Source organism: Oryctolagus cuniculus, chromosome 15 (assembly GCF_964237555.1).
Source record: "Oryctolagus cuniculus chromosome 15, mOryCun1.1, whole genome shotgun sequence".
NCBI lineage: Eukaryota > Metazoa > Chordata > Mammalia > Lagomorpha > Leporidae > Oryctolagus > Oryctolagus cuniculus.
In genome coordinates, this window is record NC_091446.1 from 60,556,825 (window position 1) to 60,573,930 (window position 17,106).

General features: G+C 39.4%; 1 protein-coding gene across 9 annotated transcripts in view; it reads left to right on the forward strand.

Moving 5' to 3' along the window:
• The window catches only part of TET1 (tet methylcytosine dioxygenase 1), a 113,288-nt gene extending 104,266 nt beyond the window's left edge, over positions 1–9,022 (forward strand). For all 9 annotated transcript variants that reach the window (XM_008270043.4, XM_017348738.3, XM_051823231.2 and 6 more), the window contains one exon: positions 2,502–9,022. In XM_008270043.4, coding sequence (XP_008268265.3) covers positions 2,502–3,397 — 896 coding nt within the window. In that variant the 3' untranslated portion in view covers positions 3,398–9,022. The remainder of the gene's footprint in view (positions 1–2,501) is intronic.
• Positions 9,023–17,106: the final 8,084 nt, after the last annotated feature.

Genomic DNA, 17,106 nt, shown 5'->3' on the forward strand with positions numbered 1-17,106 from the left:
ATGAATATATGCTATTTTTAAATTTATGTTCTCTTCAATATCAGCCATCTCAGACCTCCTCCTTGCATTAATGTTGTTTTTATTCATTGTAAAAATGAAAGTATTGAACTATTTATAATAGTTCCTGACCTATTGCAGATACTAGTTTGCTCTATGGGATGTGGGCATCCCATGTGGCATCTTAAGCATGATATCCACTGTCTGCCTCCCTGCTTTTCTTTGATACCATCCCTAGCTCTGCCATGTCAGGTGTTCCAGACTCAGCCGTATCTCTAGGGAGCTACAGGCGTTTCTACTGCTTTTCAAACTTAGAATGACAACATTCCTTAGCTTCTTTCATTTTCATATTTGTAAGACAGTTCCTCTTAATAACAGGATTAAAATGACAGTACAGGCATTTATGTGATGCTGGAAAAGATGCAATAAAGACAAAAGCTGAAGAGTTACTGTGAGAAGCTGATCATTCCATCTTGCATGCAACTTCATTTTACCCATATTTGATTTGATTTCCATTTGTGTTATGATTCATATGTCTGGGTCCTTGCTGCCTGTAAGGAACAACCATCTCCTTTTTATCCTTGGCTGTCATGTTTTAACTTTTCTCAACATTTATTTTTATATACTGGTAACCATATACACAATAGTTGATCTATGATCTATCCTTTTGTAATCCTGCCCATAAGAACTTTTCAAAATTCTTTTTGTGACTTAAATTTTTATTAAAATTTTATTATTTTTTTAAGATTTATTTATTTATTTTAATGTCATAAAGAAGTCTTCCATCCTCTGGTTCAGTCGGGACTTGAACTGGTGCCATATGGGATGCCGTCACTACAGGCAGCGTCTTTACCCGCTACGCCACAGCGTTGTCCCCAATTTAATTAGTTTTTCAAAAGGCAGAGTTGCAGAGAAGGAGATCTTCCATCTGCTTGTTCTCTCCCCAGATGGCTGCATTGTTCTGTGTTGGGTCAGGTCACAGCCAGATACTCTGTCCCTGGTACCCCACGTGCATGGCAGTAGCCCAAGTACTTGGGCCATCTTTCATTCCTTTCCCAGATACCTTAGCCGGGTATTGGATCAGAATTGGAGAAGCTCGGCCTGGGTCAAGCACTGATAATTTAAATGTATTTGGTTTATTTGAAAGGCAGAGATAGACAGACATCTTTCATCTGCTAGTTGAATCTGAGCTATCACCTTTTCAGGGTAGACAACAGGAGGAAGCTTGCAAAGGCTGTAGATCTAAGACTTGAATCCAGGTACCCTGATACAGGATCTGGGCATCCCAGGCCACATTTTACCCTCAGTGATGAACATGTACCGGTTTTCATCTTTCATTCCCATTAGGTACCTTCTGTTGGGAAGCTAAACCTCTGTAAAAATAGATATTTCCGCAGATTACAGTGATGGTTTCCTGCTGTGCTACAACAGGATTGGTTATTATGCATAAATTCTCTTTGGAAACACAAATTGTGTTGCCTTCTGCTTGTGGCATCAGAGAGAATTGCATGTGTTCAGCGAATCAACGTTTACCATCACATCATGACTTTCTTTTCCTCATTTCTAAACTTCACTGCATTTGCACTTCCAAAAACAATGATAAAACAAAGCTTCACAAGATGTACAATGTCCCTCGGAATAGTGTCACCATTTTTTGTGATTTGTGTGGGTATGCTAGAGCAAATGACTCTTGCTTGCCATTGTTTTTTAAAAGATGTATAAAAAAAATGGCTGCAATGGCCATTGCTGGGCCAGGTCAGAGCCAGGTGCCTCTCCTTGGTCTCCCATGTGGATTTAGTGGCCCAAACACCTGGGTCATTTTCCTCTGCTTTTCCTAGGACATTAGCAGGGAGCTGTATCAGAAGCAGAGAAACTTGGCTATGAACTGCTGCCTACATGGGATGCCGCTGTCTCGGCCGGCAGCTTTTACCTACTACACCGTAATGCCGGCCCAACTTGCCTTTTTTTTTATATGACTTCCTTTTGCCTAGTTATTTACTTTGACAATTACGATTCCTTGATTAACCGAGACACATTACTTTTTACTTTTTCAAAACTGAGGTCATGCAAAACCTAAAAATGCATTAAATGCATTTAAACCTCTTTTTTTTTTTTTTTTTGCAAATTCCATGTACTTTACTTCATAGTCAATGAGCACATTTCTATTATTTTTCTATGTTAAGAAATGAATTTCTATTGTTCAAATCTTTTTAAAGGAATAATATTTATGAGAAGTCCTTGGATGGAAAGCTATTCCAGACCTTACACAGATTTTAATTCCTGGGTGCATTAGATTTTAAATAAATTGAAAAAACTGGCCAGCATTAGTGTTTTCTCATATTACTGTATATATTGTTTGGTTATTCTTTAAAGACAAGCACTACCAAAGTAGTTTGTGTTTATTTTCACACTTTATATCCTTTTCTGTTTAGGAAATAAAACTCAGATGATACCACATGACATAACATATTTAACTAAATTGCATTTTCTCCTCAAAAATTCAGAGAACATTAAAAACGTGGCGCTCCAATCCATTCCTCACGAAGTGAGGGCAAGCCTGTCTCCATTCTTGGCCTGGTCCCCAAAGACTGGTTCCAGCACGACAGCTCCGTTCAAGAATAGTGGAAGGGCCTCGTCTGGGTTTTCTGAACGAAGTAGCCCGATGCCTTCCGGAAGACACCGTGGTGCTGATGCAGCTGCTGGAGCATGCCCCGGCGTGGCACATCCCGGGGAAGCGGCTGCTCCGCACAACGGGACGGTTTATTCTGAGCCTCCCGCTGGGCCACCCGAGCAGCTATCATCCAGCCAGTCAAACCAGCAGTCCCCCTTCGTGCCCACTGCTCAGGAGCTTGCCTCCTCTCTGGGGGAGGAATATGAACAGCATTCTGAGGCCGATGAGCCCCCATCAGACGACCAGCTATCCGACGACCTGCTGTCACCTGCCGAGGAGCCCCACATTGATGAGTATTGGTCTGACAGCGAGCACGTCTTCTTGGATCCCAACATCGGTGGGGTGGCCATAGCGCCCACGCACGGCTCCGTCCTGATTGAGTGTGCCCGGCGAGAGCTTCACGCTACCACTGCTGTCGCCTTCCCAAATCGGAACCATCCCACTCGCCTCTCCCTCGTGTTCTACCAGCACAAAAACCTGAATAAGCCCCAGCATGGTTTTGAACTGAACAAGATTAAGTTCGAGGCTAAAGAACCTAAGAATAAGAAAACGAAAGCCTCAGAGCAGACAGACCAGGCAGCTAATGAGGGTGCTGTGCTGGCCCCGGAAGTAAATGAATTCAACCAAATTCCGTCTCATAAAGCATTAACGCTAACCCACAATAATGTTGTCACCGTGACCCCTTATGCTCTCACACACGTTGCAGGGCCCTATAACCATTGGGTCTGATGGCTTCTCTCCCCTTCTCTATGCCTTTGGTAGTGCAGTGGATTTTTTTCAAGGTGCTGTTAAAGAAAGTCATGTTGTCGGTTACTATATCTTCATCTCACCCATTTCAAGTCTGAGGTAAAAACAAAACAAAACAAAAATCCGGGGTGGGTACTTAACTGTGACTATATCTTGACAATTGGTAGAAGGTGCACATTTTAAGCAAAAATAAAAAGTTTTATAGTTTTAAATACGTAAAGAAATGTTTTGGCTAGGCGTTAACCTTGATAGAATCACTCAGTTTGGTGCTTTAAATTAAGTCTGTTTACTATGAAACGAGTCATTTTTAGCAGATTTTACCAGGTTCATGTTCTATGATGTTAAATCAAGACCCACAGTGTTAACTCTACACAGCTCCTGGTGCTTCTCCACATTGACACAGTTCAACATAAGCTGAATTATTATTTCATGGTGCCATTGTTCCAACATCTTCCAATCATTGCTAGAAAAGTGGCATATTTCTTTGAAATAAACCAATGAAATACTTTCTCTCAAACTTTCTCCTCTATAAAATAATTCATTATTGTTAGTAATGGTTGGAGGCTGTTCATAATTGTAAATATATATTTTAAAAGCACTTTCTATTTTTTAAAGTAACTTGAAATAGTATAGTATGAGAATCTTATTGTCTATTGTTTGTGCATATTTGCATACAAGAGATCATTTATTCTTGCTGTGTAGAGTTCCATCGTGTTAACTGCAGTATGTATTCTAATCATGTATATGGTTTGTGTTCTTTTAATGTGTCCTTTCACATTTACATACTAGCTACTTGTATAAAATAGATAATGCAAAGATTATTAATTATCTCTATGACTGGGATTAGAAAACATATCACCAATATTGATTAACTTTGTCTTCAGAACTAAGTAAGAGTGGTCTCTTCTGATACATTGAGCAACATTGGCCTCAATTTACTTTCATCCCAGACTTTCCAATATGATCCATGAAATGTGTTTTCAAAAACAGTTGCAAGGAAATAGGATTCAGAAGGGTCAAATGCTTCTAATGTTTCAAGGTGATAAAATACAATAATTCAGTTGCCAGAACCCTCCCCTTCCTGAATTGCCTTATTTTTCTGAAAATGGTTCTGACATCAGAATAAGAAAAAATCCCATAGAAAAATCTCCTGCGAAAGCAAATTCCTTATTGCCATCTCATGTCCTCCCTGCCCCAGACAAACAGCAGGAATGGAATTAAAAACAATTTTGTCCTTTAAGAACTAATTCATCCATTCACCTTAGCATATTAATTTGGGGAAATGAAAACTCATCTTCCCTAGTAACTGCCTGTGCTCTAGTTAACAGGAAAATAGGTTTTCTGTTTATTTTAGTCTTCCCAGTATATTTTCCCAGTTACTTGATTGACTCGTTTTTACAGAAAACACAATAGGATTACCCCAAAACTTGTTTCGAACATGAAGAACCTTCAATGAAATACTTGAGTCCTTTAATCTGCAGAGGTGCTATGACATTTAAAGTGTCAGATTCCTTGGGAGTATAGAAAACCTAATGGTGCTTCTCCCTTGGAAATGCCATAGGAAGTCCACAAATGCTAATTTTGGTGCAAATGCAAACAGTTCCAGTAAGCTCTCTAAAGAAAAACTCATTCTAACTTATTAAAATAATATATGGTGCAAAGTATCAGTTTAAAGCTTTTGACTAATTCAAGTAAAGGAATATGAAGGGATTGTAAATAACGACTTGTCCATTGATAGACCATCATCTTGTACAAGTAGATACCTGCTTCTTGAATATGTAAAATAGGGTAATTCATTGACTTGTTTTAGTACTTTGTGTGCCTTAGATTTCCGTTTTAAAACATGTATTTTCTTTTTTGAGCCTAAGGTTTCTTATACATATAAGTATATAAAATAAGTGATTGTTTATTGCTTCCGCTGCTCCAATAAGATATTTCCTAGTTTTAGGCTATCTGGAATACACCCTTGTGATACTGTATGTTAGACTTTAGGCCTTAGTTCCCACTAGAAATTATTTCCTCACCAGATTTAATGGATAACGTCTTAGGACATTTTATCTGTCATCCATTCTTCCAGTCTACACTTCATTGAATTTGAATCCCTACCTATGATGTAGTAAGCTTAAAGAATTAACATCCTAAAGGATACTTTTGCAAATATTTTTCAAAGACATAACAAATGACCTTCAAAACAATCCATGATGCTATATCTGCAGTCATGCAAATCATTTTGCTTCCAAGTTTAAATCAGTTTCTTAACAATCTAATGGTTAAACACCAATGTTGGTTTATGGGACTACTGGGACTTGTGAAGCTTGGTGCAGCGAGAAACTGAAAATACTAAGTCTCAACTAAAACATTTCCATTCCATTGTTGTAATTAACATCATGAATGGACTGCCTCAGCTGACATCCCCACTATGGGAACTCCACTCTATTCCTCCCTTGTTGGACTCTATTTCCTAGTTTCTGCAGTTCACCGTCCCTGTGCTTCTGCTAGTTCATTGTTCTTTAGCATTGTAATTGTATGCTGGCCACACTGCTTTTAGAATGCTCTTTCTCATCAAGCAAGAAAATAAATCGGTTTGAAATGACATTTTCACTCACAAAACTGGTCATCTAACATTATTTCTATACTCTTATGTTTTACTTATAAATATCAACATTTTTATTACCTTTCATACAGTATTCAAATTGGGTTTTAAATCAGCTCTGCCTTTAGTTTTGGTATGATCATTGAATTCACTCATTCATGACATCCAAGTTAGCCCAACTGGTTCATATATTGCAGATTTGCCAGCTACAATGAGAGTAATTCCTGCCTATTGTAGGATCTCATTAAACATCATGATGCCCCCTTTAATGGCTCCAAGGCTGTTGGTGAATCTTTTCCCTCCTCTTAGGTTTGTCAGCCTCATCTGCATCTTCTTTTCTAGTTCATCCACAAAGTACCAAATAGAACATATCCTAAACTTAATTGAGATATTATCACTGGGAAGTGAGGCTATCTGCAAGTGTATCACTGTAGGTAAATTTTTGCAACTTCACTACATCTATTTCTTTATTAGTCTGCATGTGGATGATATAATTTCATTTCTTAAACTTCAACTTCAACCAGTTGAGATCCATTAGCAATTTTCTTAGGACATAACCTCGATACATACTTAATTGAATGCATCCCTGTGTGTACATGTGCTGCTGACAACTCATAGGAAGTAACCTGCTTATCAGTGGTGTCACAGCAGTGGATTTGCACATATTATCGTTTCACAATAGCATGTATGAAAATAACCCCAAACTAGTCTTTAACAGCAAAAATTTGTATTGAAACTTTTTATATGGGGCGAAGTTATGATATTGCATAACAACTTCCATCAATAATAGGCACAGCATTTCCTTTGAATGTGTCAACTAAATCTGCAACTTTTAGTAATACATAGTTACCTTCAATTTCATACCTTAGTGCACAGAAATCCTTTTTTTGTCTAAATACCACTGTGAGTTTATGACAAGAGAATTGTGAAATAAGGGGACATGGGAGTGGCCTCTCACATCAGTGGAAGCCACACTAGGAGTCACATAGTTCAGCCAGTGGGGCCCAAAGAGTAGATGTTGTCATTTTGTAATTATGTTTTGTGTTTATCAGAACTGTTGGCAAATGAAGTTGATTTTTCTGATCCAAGGATATTTTGTCATTGGGAAGTAGCTTTATTTTGATACAAGTCAAAAATAAAATGGTCTCTTTTTTTTTCCAGAGAGGTTCAGGGAAAGTTCTCAGTAAAATTGGGTCAAGATTTCCCTTGCCTGCAGTTTTGTGACCTTTGTGGGAAAACTTTTACCTATGAAAGTCTCTGTAGTGCATCCTATAAAATGTGACAATGCTATTTCAATAAACAAATATCAAATGGAGATAGAGTATAGGCTTTTTATTCCCCTGTAATTAGTGTTACTCATATACTTAAAAAAGATTGGATGATTCAAATTATTGAAGACAGTATTGGTGTTTCCATTATGAATGCAACTACCTACCATAGTTGTACCATTCTTTTCAGGCCCAATTGACCTCACAAGTATGTCCTAGCATAGTTTTGTGTTTGGGAGCTTTTGTTCCTTTTTTTTTTTTTTTTTTTTTTTTTAACTTATTTTCAAGACAACGAGTTTCTGCCCACAGCTTAAATCCCCATTACCTGCACTGGCCATGGCTGACCAAATCTCACCGCCAGGAGCTAATTCCAAGTCTCCCATATGGGTGGCAGGAACTCCAGCATAGCTGTTTGGTGTCACCGTCTACACGTATTAGAACACTGTTTTCTTGTGCATAACCCCTAAACTTGTTCACAAATGCACTGAATTTGTTACTTCAGCTTTCTCATGTGGCACACTGAACCTAGTGATATAATCCCTGTCTGATTGCCAAAGGAATTCAACCAAATCAAATTGTGTTCCAGGCAGAGCTCTTTGAGCTTTTGAGAATGATTGCATCCATAGCTAGGAATGCAATCCAGAAAGTCAGAATTAGTATGTCTTTCCTAAGCAGCTGAACTTGCAATTCACTGTCATGCTTTTGCTTGTCTTGTCTGTATAAAATACAGACTGTTCTATTAATTTCTGAAGTGGTAGAGCTGTCAGGGCATCACTATTTTTGTCCTTGTAGAACTCTACAAACTTTAATCCTCTACCTTCCAGTATCTGGATTGCTTTGTTTTAATCCCTGTTTGTACTGGGCATCCAATCAAATACCATTGTCTGCTTAAAGCATGTATTTTACTGCCTCAAGTAATCCAAAGGTATTCCTTATTTTGCCACTCCTCATGTTCATGTTTCTCGGTAGTGTGCAAGATTTACTGTTTCTAGCTTTAAAATTCCAACATTAATCTTGTTGGTTATACTCCTTTTCCACCCACTACCGTAATACTTATGATCCTGCTGTATCATAAGTTTTCTGCTAGTTTGCTCAACTGTAGATGTCTTTTATGTTAAAACAAAACTTGGTTCATGGTAATAATGCTGTCACATATAAACCAAGTTATCTGATTTAACTCCTTTATGTTTGAGTAAGACTTTGGAAAACCTTGGTTAGCATTATAAACCTACTTTTCCTAAAACAAATTTTCCCCTAGCTGTGATTATATAAAGCATCTGTCTTATTCATAAGGGAAAAAAAAAAAAACTCCCAGATTTCAGAAAGATTCTCATTTCAGGAGAAACAGTGTTGAAAATTTGGTTTCCTCTCCATCTGGCAGGGTATGAATTTATAATCCTTGACCAGAAACTCAAATTGTTACTGTTTGTCTATTCTGTTTTTACTGAAGCTGCAATGTCACTAAATGCACTTTCAAACTTTTTTACCCGGTGGTTCTCCCTCTGGCGGTCTTGTCTCCAACCTCCAGGTTCCCAGCACAAATGCACATGGTTCATTTTAATAATAGCAGTGATATTGGTCAAGTTGTCTTTTCTTTTAAGGCCTTTTAGATATGATGTACAAAAGGATCAAGAGCGTTTATATTTATCAGAGCTTTTCAGTTAGAAGCAATTTGAGTTTTTAGGAGTAGGTGATACCACAAGACTGAGCTTCCTATCCCAGGGGCCTTTCTATCATCCCAGCAATGTTTGCTATTTATTAGTGTTTGAGTTTTTTATCAAACAAATAAACCTATAATACACTAATTGTTCTAAAACATTCAGAAAGACTTGGCTATTTCTGTATAAGGCATCATACTAGTTATAAATTGGTTGGCCAGTGAGTTTGAATGAGTGATAAGTCTGACCTATAAAACAGTTTTTCTTTGCATATTTTCTCATCTCCCATTCAAATTTTAAGGATGATATTTATCTTGGAATGTACACTTAACCACTTTGTGATTTCTTTGATTGTTGGCAATAGTGGAACTACTCTGTAATCTAGGTGAGATAAGTTTGAAATGAACTGAAAGTAATTGGAAGAGTTCTTTAATACGTGATAAAGTGATAAGTAAGCCTTTGGAAATGCTTTTGAGCACAAGTTAAAGGGCAGAAAGGAGGGGAAATTATACTCCTATCATCTGAGTCTCCACACCTCCAACTGGAAACTAAGAAATACTTTCAATATTCTCTCCATTCCACATTAATTTTATTTTTAAAATAGCAGTTAAAAATGAAGAACCATTTTGAAAGAAAATCTGATAATAAATAATCATATTTTATAATGTTTTAGGTAGTCAAACTGTTACAATGTGCAACTTTTGAAGGTCAGTAAACTTTGTTCCCATAACAGATGAGAAACCTGCAGATGACAAGAATCAAATAGCTTGCTGCCAGTCATTTAGCAAAGCCAACCAATTTGAGATTGAAACTTTGAATATCTTAAGACTGCTAAATGCTCTGCATTAACAGCTACCACTTAATTGTTTCCACATAGAAATATTATCAGATCTGATCTAAGGATAGTATAAAGCCTTATGGTTTGCAAAATATGTATCTGAAGTCTATTTCTTCCATGACTTATTGTCATGCATACTAAACAAGGTCTCCCCACATTCCCAGGACTTCTGCGTTAGGGCTTTGATTTATGAAGTTTTGTAATTTTTCTCCCTTGAAAAGCTTTTTATAAAAAATATCCCTATGCTAATAAAAGAGGGAAACCTAAATAATTTTTGAATATACTACTTTTAAAAAAAGACTAAGATCAACTCATTGCAATCAAAGTTTAATATATTTATTGAAGTTTAGTGAAATACAAGTGCACTGAAGGAAAGGTGCTAGATAAGCAGTTTTAGTTCCCAGCCCCTCATGATAAACATGCACAATTATTGGCATCTCTAAGAGATAGTATTCTCACTTATTTCAATTTGTTTTGTTTCGATTCTCTGTTTCTAACCACATAAATCTGTGAGTCCAATGTTAAACATTCCTTTCTCCCACACCGTTAGGAAAAGTGATCAGATATATTTGTAAAGCTTTTAGTGACCTCTTTATATAACATATTTTGGTGACCTCTCTGTATAAAGAGGTAGAATATTTTGGCTATCCCATCAGTATATTCTGTCTCACTTAAAAAACTCAGGACAAACAGTCTTGAAGAGTCAAATAAGCCCCCATTTTGGTGAGTTCACTAACTGCCTCTCATCACCAACACCTATTTGTGCTTTGATCACATGGCTGATGACAATGGGACTTTACAAAAACAATAATTAAATATTTTTATTGCAATGTATCATCATATTTTTTTTAACTTTTATGAGATGACATTGTGATGGGTGCTTTAAGAGAAATATTTTTCCAGAAACGGTTTTATAGTAAAGACTAAGGGCAGGTTTTGCATTGTGACGTATGGGTGGGTTGTCATATTTGGGTTAGTAAGAAGTCATGAAGTGTTCCCTACACAAAAACTTGCAAAACTCCTTGACAGAAAGAGAAACATTGAATTCTAGTTTGTTGGTTTTCTCTCATGCTATCTTGTGAGCTACCAAGTCAACTCAAGTGCATATCATTACCTTGGTTCAAAGGAGAAGCCAGAATTCTTATTGGTGGGAGTAACACATTCACAGTTTCTTCATCATGGTGAAATAGAGTAGTACTGAATTCCCAATTAGAAACATCAGTTTCATAAATTAATAATTCCTATCTGTAGCTGACTGTTCTCTCCCTGGATGTATTTACTATTTATTTTTTACCTCTGATTTTTTTTTTTTGCCGTCCTACTGTATTAAATATTCCCAACATTGAAATAAGTTAGTAAGGAAATGCTTTTAAAACTCCACAAATATCCATTTTAGTTCTTAATACATGGAGGAAACAATTCAAAGAAAAGCACTTCACCATGTAGAAGGGAAAGGGTTGATCATGATTTCAACTCATGGTCAATATTTAGTCCTCTGCAGCAAGGGAACACTTACTAGCAGTACTTGAAGATTTGTGAGTTGGAATTGCATGTTACTTGAAAGATCTAATTAAGCTAAATCTTGGTGCACAGCAGTTGTACATGATTTCATGTTTATGTAGCAAAATGCATTGAAATGTACTAGTATTGAAACATACATGTAAAGATAGTTGTGGAAATTGTCTATTATATTTTCCTTGTGTGTCATTTGTTTAGAGCATAAAGTTTCTTTTTCTTAATTGTTCTAACTGAATAAGGCTAAATGAATACTGTAATTGAAAATATATTTTAAATCTTTGTCATGAGTTTTTAAAAAAAAAAAAACTATTGCAAATTGTATCATTCCTGATTACACAGAACTTTGTGGGTGGTTTTAAATAAATTTTATACTTCTATTTTGCACCTGGTAGTCTAATTCTTCTTTCCTCTATAAGATAATATTTTAAAAAGTTCAGGGGACAAGTGTTGTGGTGCAATGGGTTAAACCTCCACTTGGGACACCTCCACACCATCCTGGAGTGCCTGCTGATGTACCTGAGGGTCAGCAGATGATAGCCCAAGCCCTTGAGTTCCTGCCATCAACATGGGAGGTCTGGATGGAGCTCCTGGCCCCTGGCTTGAGCCTCACCTAGCCTCAGCTGTTGTGAGCATTTGAGGAGTGAACCAGCAGGCGAGAGATATCTCTTTCATTCTGCTTTTCAAATAAACAAGTAAATCTTTAAAAAAAAAAAAAATTAAAATGTTCACATCCAATAAGGTTCACATATTGTAACCACAAAGTACTGAGATTTAGTATTTGGAAATGGCCAGGTGTATGGAAAACATTAAGCATAGAACAAGATGGTGAGCATTTATGGATTCCTTGTGTGCCAAAAAATTTGCATTTTATGCAAATTACTTCATTCCCACTGTGATGCTTTTAAATAAGGACTCTCAGCAACCCCCTTTCTACAGATCCCTCCTGAAGCTTGCAGTAGTTCCCAGTCCTAGGGACCAGGAGAGCTGTCAGTCAACTCAGGTCTGGCTGACTTCTTCCCTCCCTCGGGTTTATCATTTTTCCAGTAGACTGAAACCTGAATATAGGATGCCAATATAATTTTTTTTAGCACATGAAATGAAACCAGCAAAAGAGTTGTAGTGATATTATAGCAAGTATCACAGAATGTTACTTCTAAATTCATATCGTCTAAAGCCTTACTCTCTTATTTTTTTAAAAAAAGTTTATTTATTTGAAAAGTAGAGTTACAGAAAAAAAGCAAGGCAGAGATTCTCTATCCACTGGTTTAGCCAAATGCCTGCAATAGCCAGAGCTAGATCGAAGCCAGGAGCCTAAAACTCTGTCCAGGTCTTCCATGTGGGTAGCAGGGGTCCAAGCAATTGGGCCATCTTCCACTGCTTTCCCAGGAGCATTAGCAGGGAGCTGGGTCAGAAGTGAAGCAGCTGGGACTCACATGGGATGTCTGTATCACCGGTGGTGGCTTCGCTCACTGCTCCACAGTGCCTGCCCCCTCCCTCTCCTTGGTGTGGCCATCTGGGGAGTGAACCAGTGAATAGAAGACCTCTCTCTGTCTCTCTGCCTCTGCCTCTCTGTTACTCTGCCTTTCAAACAAATTATTAAACCTTAAAAAATAAAAAGTCACAACTTCGCACTCTCCCCCTCCTCCACACTGCTCCTACCTCAACTCCTTTCAGGTTTTAGCTGTGCAGCTGCAGCCTACATTTTTCAGTGAATGAAATTTGGCCCTCTTCTCGCTAATTAGAAGGAAGACAGTATCAGGTGAGTTAGGATGACCAAACAGAAATGGGCAACACTCAAGAATGGCAGAACAAGTGGGCTGGCCCTGTTGAATAGTAGGCAAAGCCTTCACCTGTGATGCTGCCATCTCATATGGGTAGCAGTTAGAGTCCTGACTGCCCCACTTCTGATCCAGCTCCCTCCTGATGGCCTGGGAAGCAGTGGAAAATGGTCCAAGTGCTTGGGCCCCTGCACCCACATGGGAGATCAGGAAGAAGCCCCTGGCTCTTGGCTTTGAATTGGCCCATCTCCAGCCTTGTAGCCACTGGGAATTGAACCAACAGATGAGGACCTCTCTCTCCCTCTCCCTCTTTCTGTAACTCTGCTCTCAAATAAATAAATCTTAATAATAATAACAAAGAAGGAAGGAAAATAGAAGGTACCTCATTCCTTGGATGATCTATACCCCTGAACTGCCTATCAATTTGGTTATATATATATATATATATATATATTCTTTTCTATTATCTTGCTGTGTGATAGCTCATCTAACATTCTAATTAAACATCCATCATGTAAGAATTAAATATTCTAAGTAAGCATCCATAACTATAAAACATTTATCTTGATAATCTTCTCCAGGCCGCAAAGCCAGGAGTTATGAGCTTCATCCAGGAGCCAGGTGCTTCGTCCTGGTCTCCCATGCGGGTGCAGGGCCCAAGCACTTGGGCCATCCTCCACTGCACTCCAGGGCCACAGCAGAGAGCTGGACTGGAAGAGGAGCAACTGGGACTAGAACTAGCGCCCATATGGGATGCTGGCACCACAGGCACGGCAAGTGAGCACAGCAAGTGACCCATGGCGCCGGCCTCCCAAAAACAGATTTTAGGTTGTGACATTTCTCTGCTTAAAACACTACAATGGTTCACCTTTGCACTTGATACGAGGCAGATACCTTACTTGGTCTACAAAGTTCTGGGGAACCCAGCTCTTGCCACCCTGTCTGCTTTCATTTACCTTGCTCCAGCCACCCTGAGCTTCTACAGTTCCTAGAAGAAGTTGAATTGTTTGACTGAAAGCTATTGTCCCTACTACTTGGAAAAGTCATGATTCTCTGAGCATCTGCAGCCATTTTTCAGGCTATGAGAGATAGCTCTGAGAACCGCACAGATCTGGAACTCTGATACTGAATTGCTGAATCAGTGAACCCTAGAATAACTCATCTCTGGCCCCCTTGTTATGCCATAAAATGCACTACTTATTATTCAAGTCAGTTGGTTATTGTACCGCTAATAACCAAGACCATCTTGTCCTGAGCAATAAACACTTGACAATCAGAAGTAGGGAGATCATTAAATTTTTCTCCTAATACCTTTTGCACTTCTTTGAATTTGTACTAATGGCATGAATTCACTATTAAAGTGTGTGTATATATATAATATAATTTTTTAAAAGATTTATGTATTTGAATTCAGAATTACAGAGAGAAAGAGACAGAAGATAGATGGAGGGTTATCTTCCATCCGCCGGTTCGCTCCCTAGATGGCCACAATAGTCAGGACTGAGCCAACTCAAAGCCAGGAGTCAGGAGCTTCATTCCTACATGGGTGCAGGGGCCCAAACACTGGGCTGTCCTCTGCTGTTTTCTCAGGACATTAGCAGGGAGCTGGATCAGAAGTGGAGCAGCTGGGACCCAAACCTATGCCCAGTAGGGGATTCTGGCATTGAGAGGTGGCAACTTAGCCTGTGCACCACAATACCAGCCCTTCAGTCCAGCACTTTAGGTTTATTACAGTAAAAAATTGGAAAAAATGAAAATATTCAATAATAGAGTGATGAAAGTATGGAATATGGGATGCCAACACTGCAGGCAGAGGCTTAGGCTACTTCTCCACAGCACCGGCCCCTCCTTCACACTTGAGACTAGTAATGATATTTATTTAATTTTACTTTCTTTGTTGGATTACTGACAGGTAGGACTTTTAGTGCATAATGTAAATTCAGGAGGAAACACCCTCTTTTTCTCTTTCCTTACCTGTTGCATATAAATTCTTTCATGAATGGAACTGGCGAGGCTTTGCTATTCTGTACCCAGAGACAGATTATTGAATCTGTATGTTCAAAGCTGAAAACAACACAGTCACGAGTTATATGGTCATGATGCCTTCTTATCTAGTGAGACTGAATGGTCCAAAGTCCTGTGGCATAGTGGCAGCATCCCAACCCTCATTTACAAAGAAGGTGGGGTAGAGGAGGGCCAGTTGCAAAGGCACAATTCTCAGTGTTAACCAGGCCTGTGTCACTTCTCAGTGTCAACCATGCTGACACTTGATCGTGGACTTTCAGCCCCTAGAGCTGAGAGAAATAAATTTCTGTTTATTAGAAACTAATCGCCTGTGTTACTTTGTGATAATAGCCCAATCTGACTCAAAAACCAAGGATCTGTGGAAATCAAATCCAAAAAAGAAAAAGGAGAGGAGAGGTCAATGTAACACAGAAAAACTGTGAATTAAAACTTTAAAAGGTGGGGGCCAGCATGGCAGCATCCAATATAGGTGCTAGTTTGAGTCCCAGTTGCTCCACTTTTTTTTTTTTTTAAGGTTTATTTTATTTATTTGAAAGAGTTACAGAGAGAAATAGAGCCAGAGAGAGAGAGAGAGAGCGATTCCATCCACTGGTTCACTCCCCAAATAACCGCAATGGCCAGAACTGAGCTGTTCCAAAGCCAGGTGCTTCTTCCTGGTTTCCCATGTGGGTACAGGGGCCCAAGGACTTGGGCCTTCTTCTACTGCTTTCCCAGGCCACAGCAGAGAGCTGGATCCGAAGTGGAGCAGCTGGGACTCCAACTGGTGTCCATATGGGATGCCAGTGTTCAGGCTAGGGCTTTAATCTACTGAGCCATAGTGCTGGCCCCTGCTCAACTTCTGATCCAGCTCTCTGGTGATGCGCCTGGGAATGCTTGGGCTCTTGCACTCACATGGGAGGCCTGGATGAAGCTCCTGGCTCCTGGCTTCAGCCTGGTCCAGTCTCAGCCATTGCAGCCATTTGAGGTGAACCAGTGGATGGAAGATTTCTCTCTGTGTCTCTTCCTCTCTCTGTAACTCTGCCTTTCAAATAAATAAATAGGGCTCGGCACTGTGGCACACTAGGTTAATCCTCCGCCTGTGGTGCCAGAATCCCATATGGGCACTGGTTCTAGTCCTGGCTGCTCCTCTTCCAATCCAGCTCTCTTCTGTGCCCCGGGAAAGCAGTAGAAGATGGTCCAAGTGCTTGGGCCCCTGCACCCACATGGGAGACCAGGAAGAAGCACCTGGCTCCTGGCTTCGGATCGGGAGAGCTCCAGCCATTGCAGCCATCTGGGGAGTAAATCAACGGAAGGAAGACATTTCTCTCTGGCTCTTCCTCTCACTGTCTGTAATTCCACCTCTCAAATATAAATAAAATCTTTAAATAAATAAATAAATATTTTTTAAGAAGCTGAAAACATGGGGCCAGAGTTGTTGCACAGCAAGTTAAACCGCAACTTGTGACATCAGCATCCCACACTGGAGTGCTGATTCAAGTACCAGCTGTCCTGCTTCTGACCCAGCTCTCTGCTAAGGTACCTGGGAAGGCAAAGAAAGATATTTCAGTTATTCCTGCTGCCTACATGGGAGACCCAGATGAAACTCTGGGCTCCTGGCTTTGGCCTGGCCCATTCCTGCTAGTGCAGCCTTTTGGGGAGTGAAACAGTGGATAAAAGATCTCTCTCCCCTCCCCTCTGTCTCTCTCTCTCCCTCCATCCCTCTCTGTCACTCTTTGTTTCAAATAAATAGTCTTTAAAAAGAATTTCAAGAGGAGGGGACATGTGTGGTACAACCATTTAAATTATCATTTGGGATGCACATATCAAAATGCCTGCATTTTAGTTCTGCTTCTTCTTCCAACCCTGTTTCCTGCTAATGTGCACTCCAGGAGACAGCACAGGATGTTGGTTCAAGTACTTAAGTCCCTGCCACCCATGTGGGAGACCCTGTTGAAGTTCCTGGTTTCTCGCCTCAGCCTGGCCCTACCAAAACTATTTCAGGCATTTGTGGAATAAACCAACAGACAAAAAAAT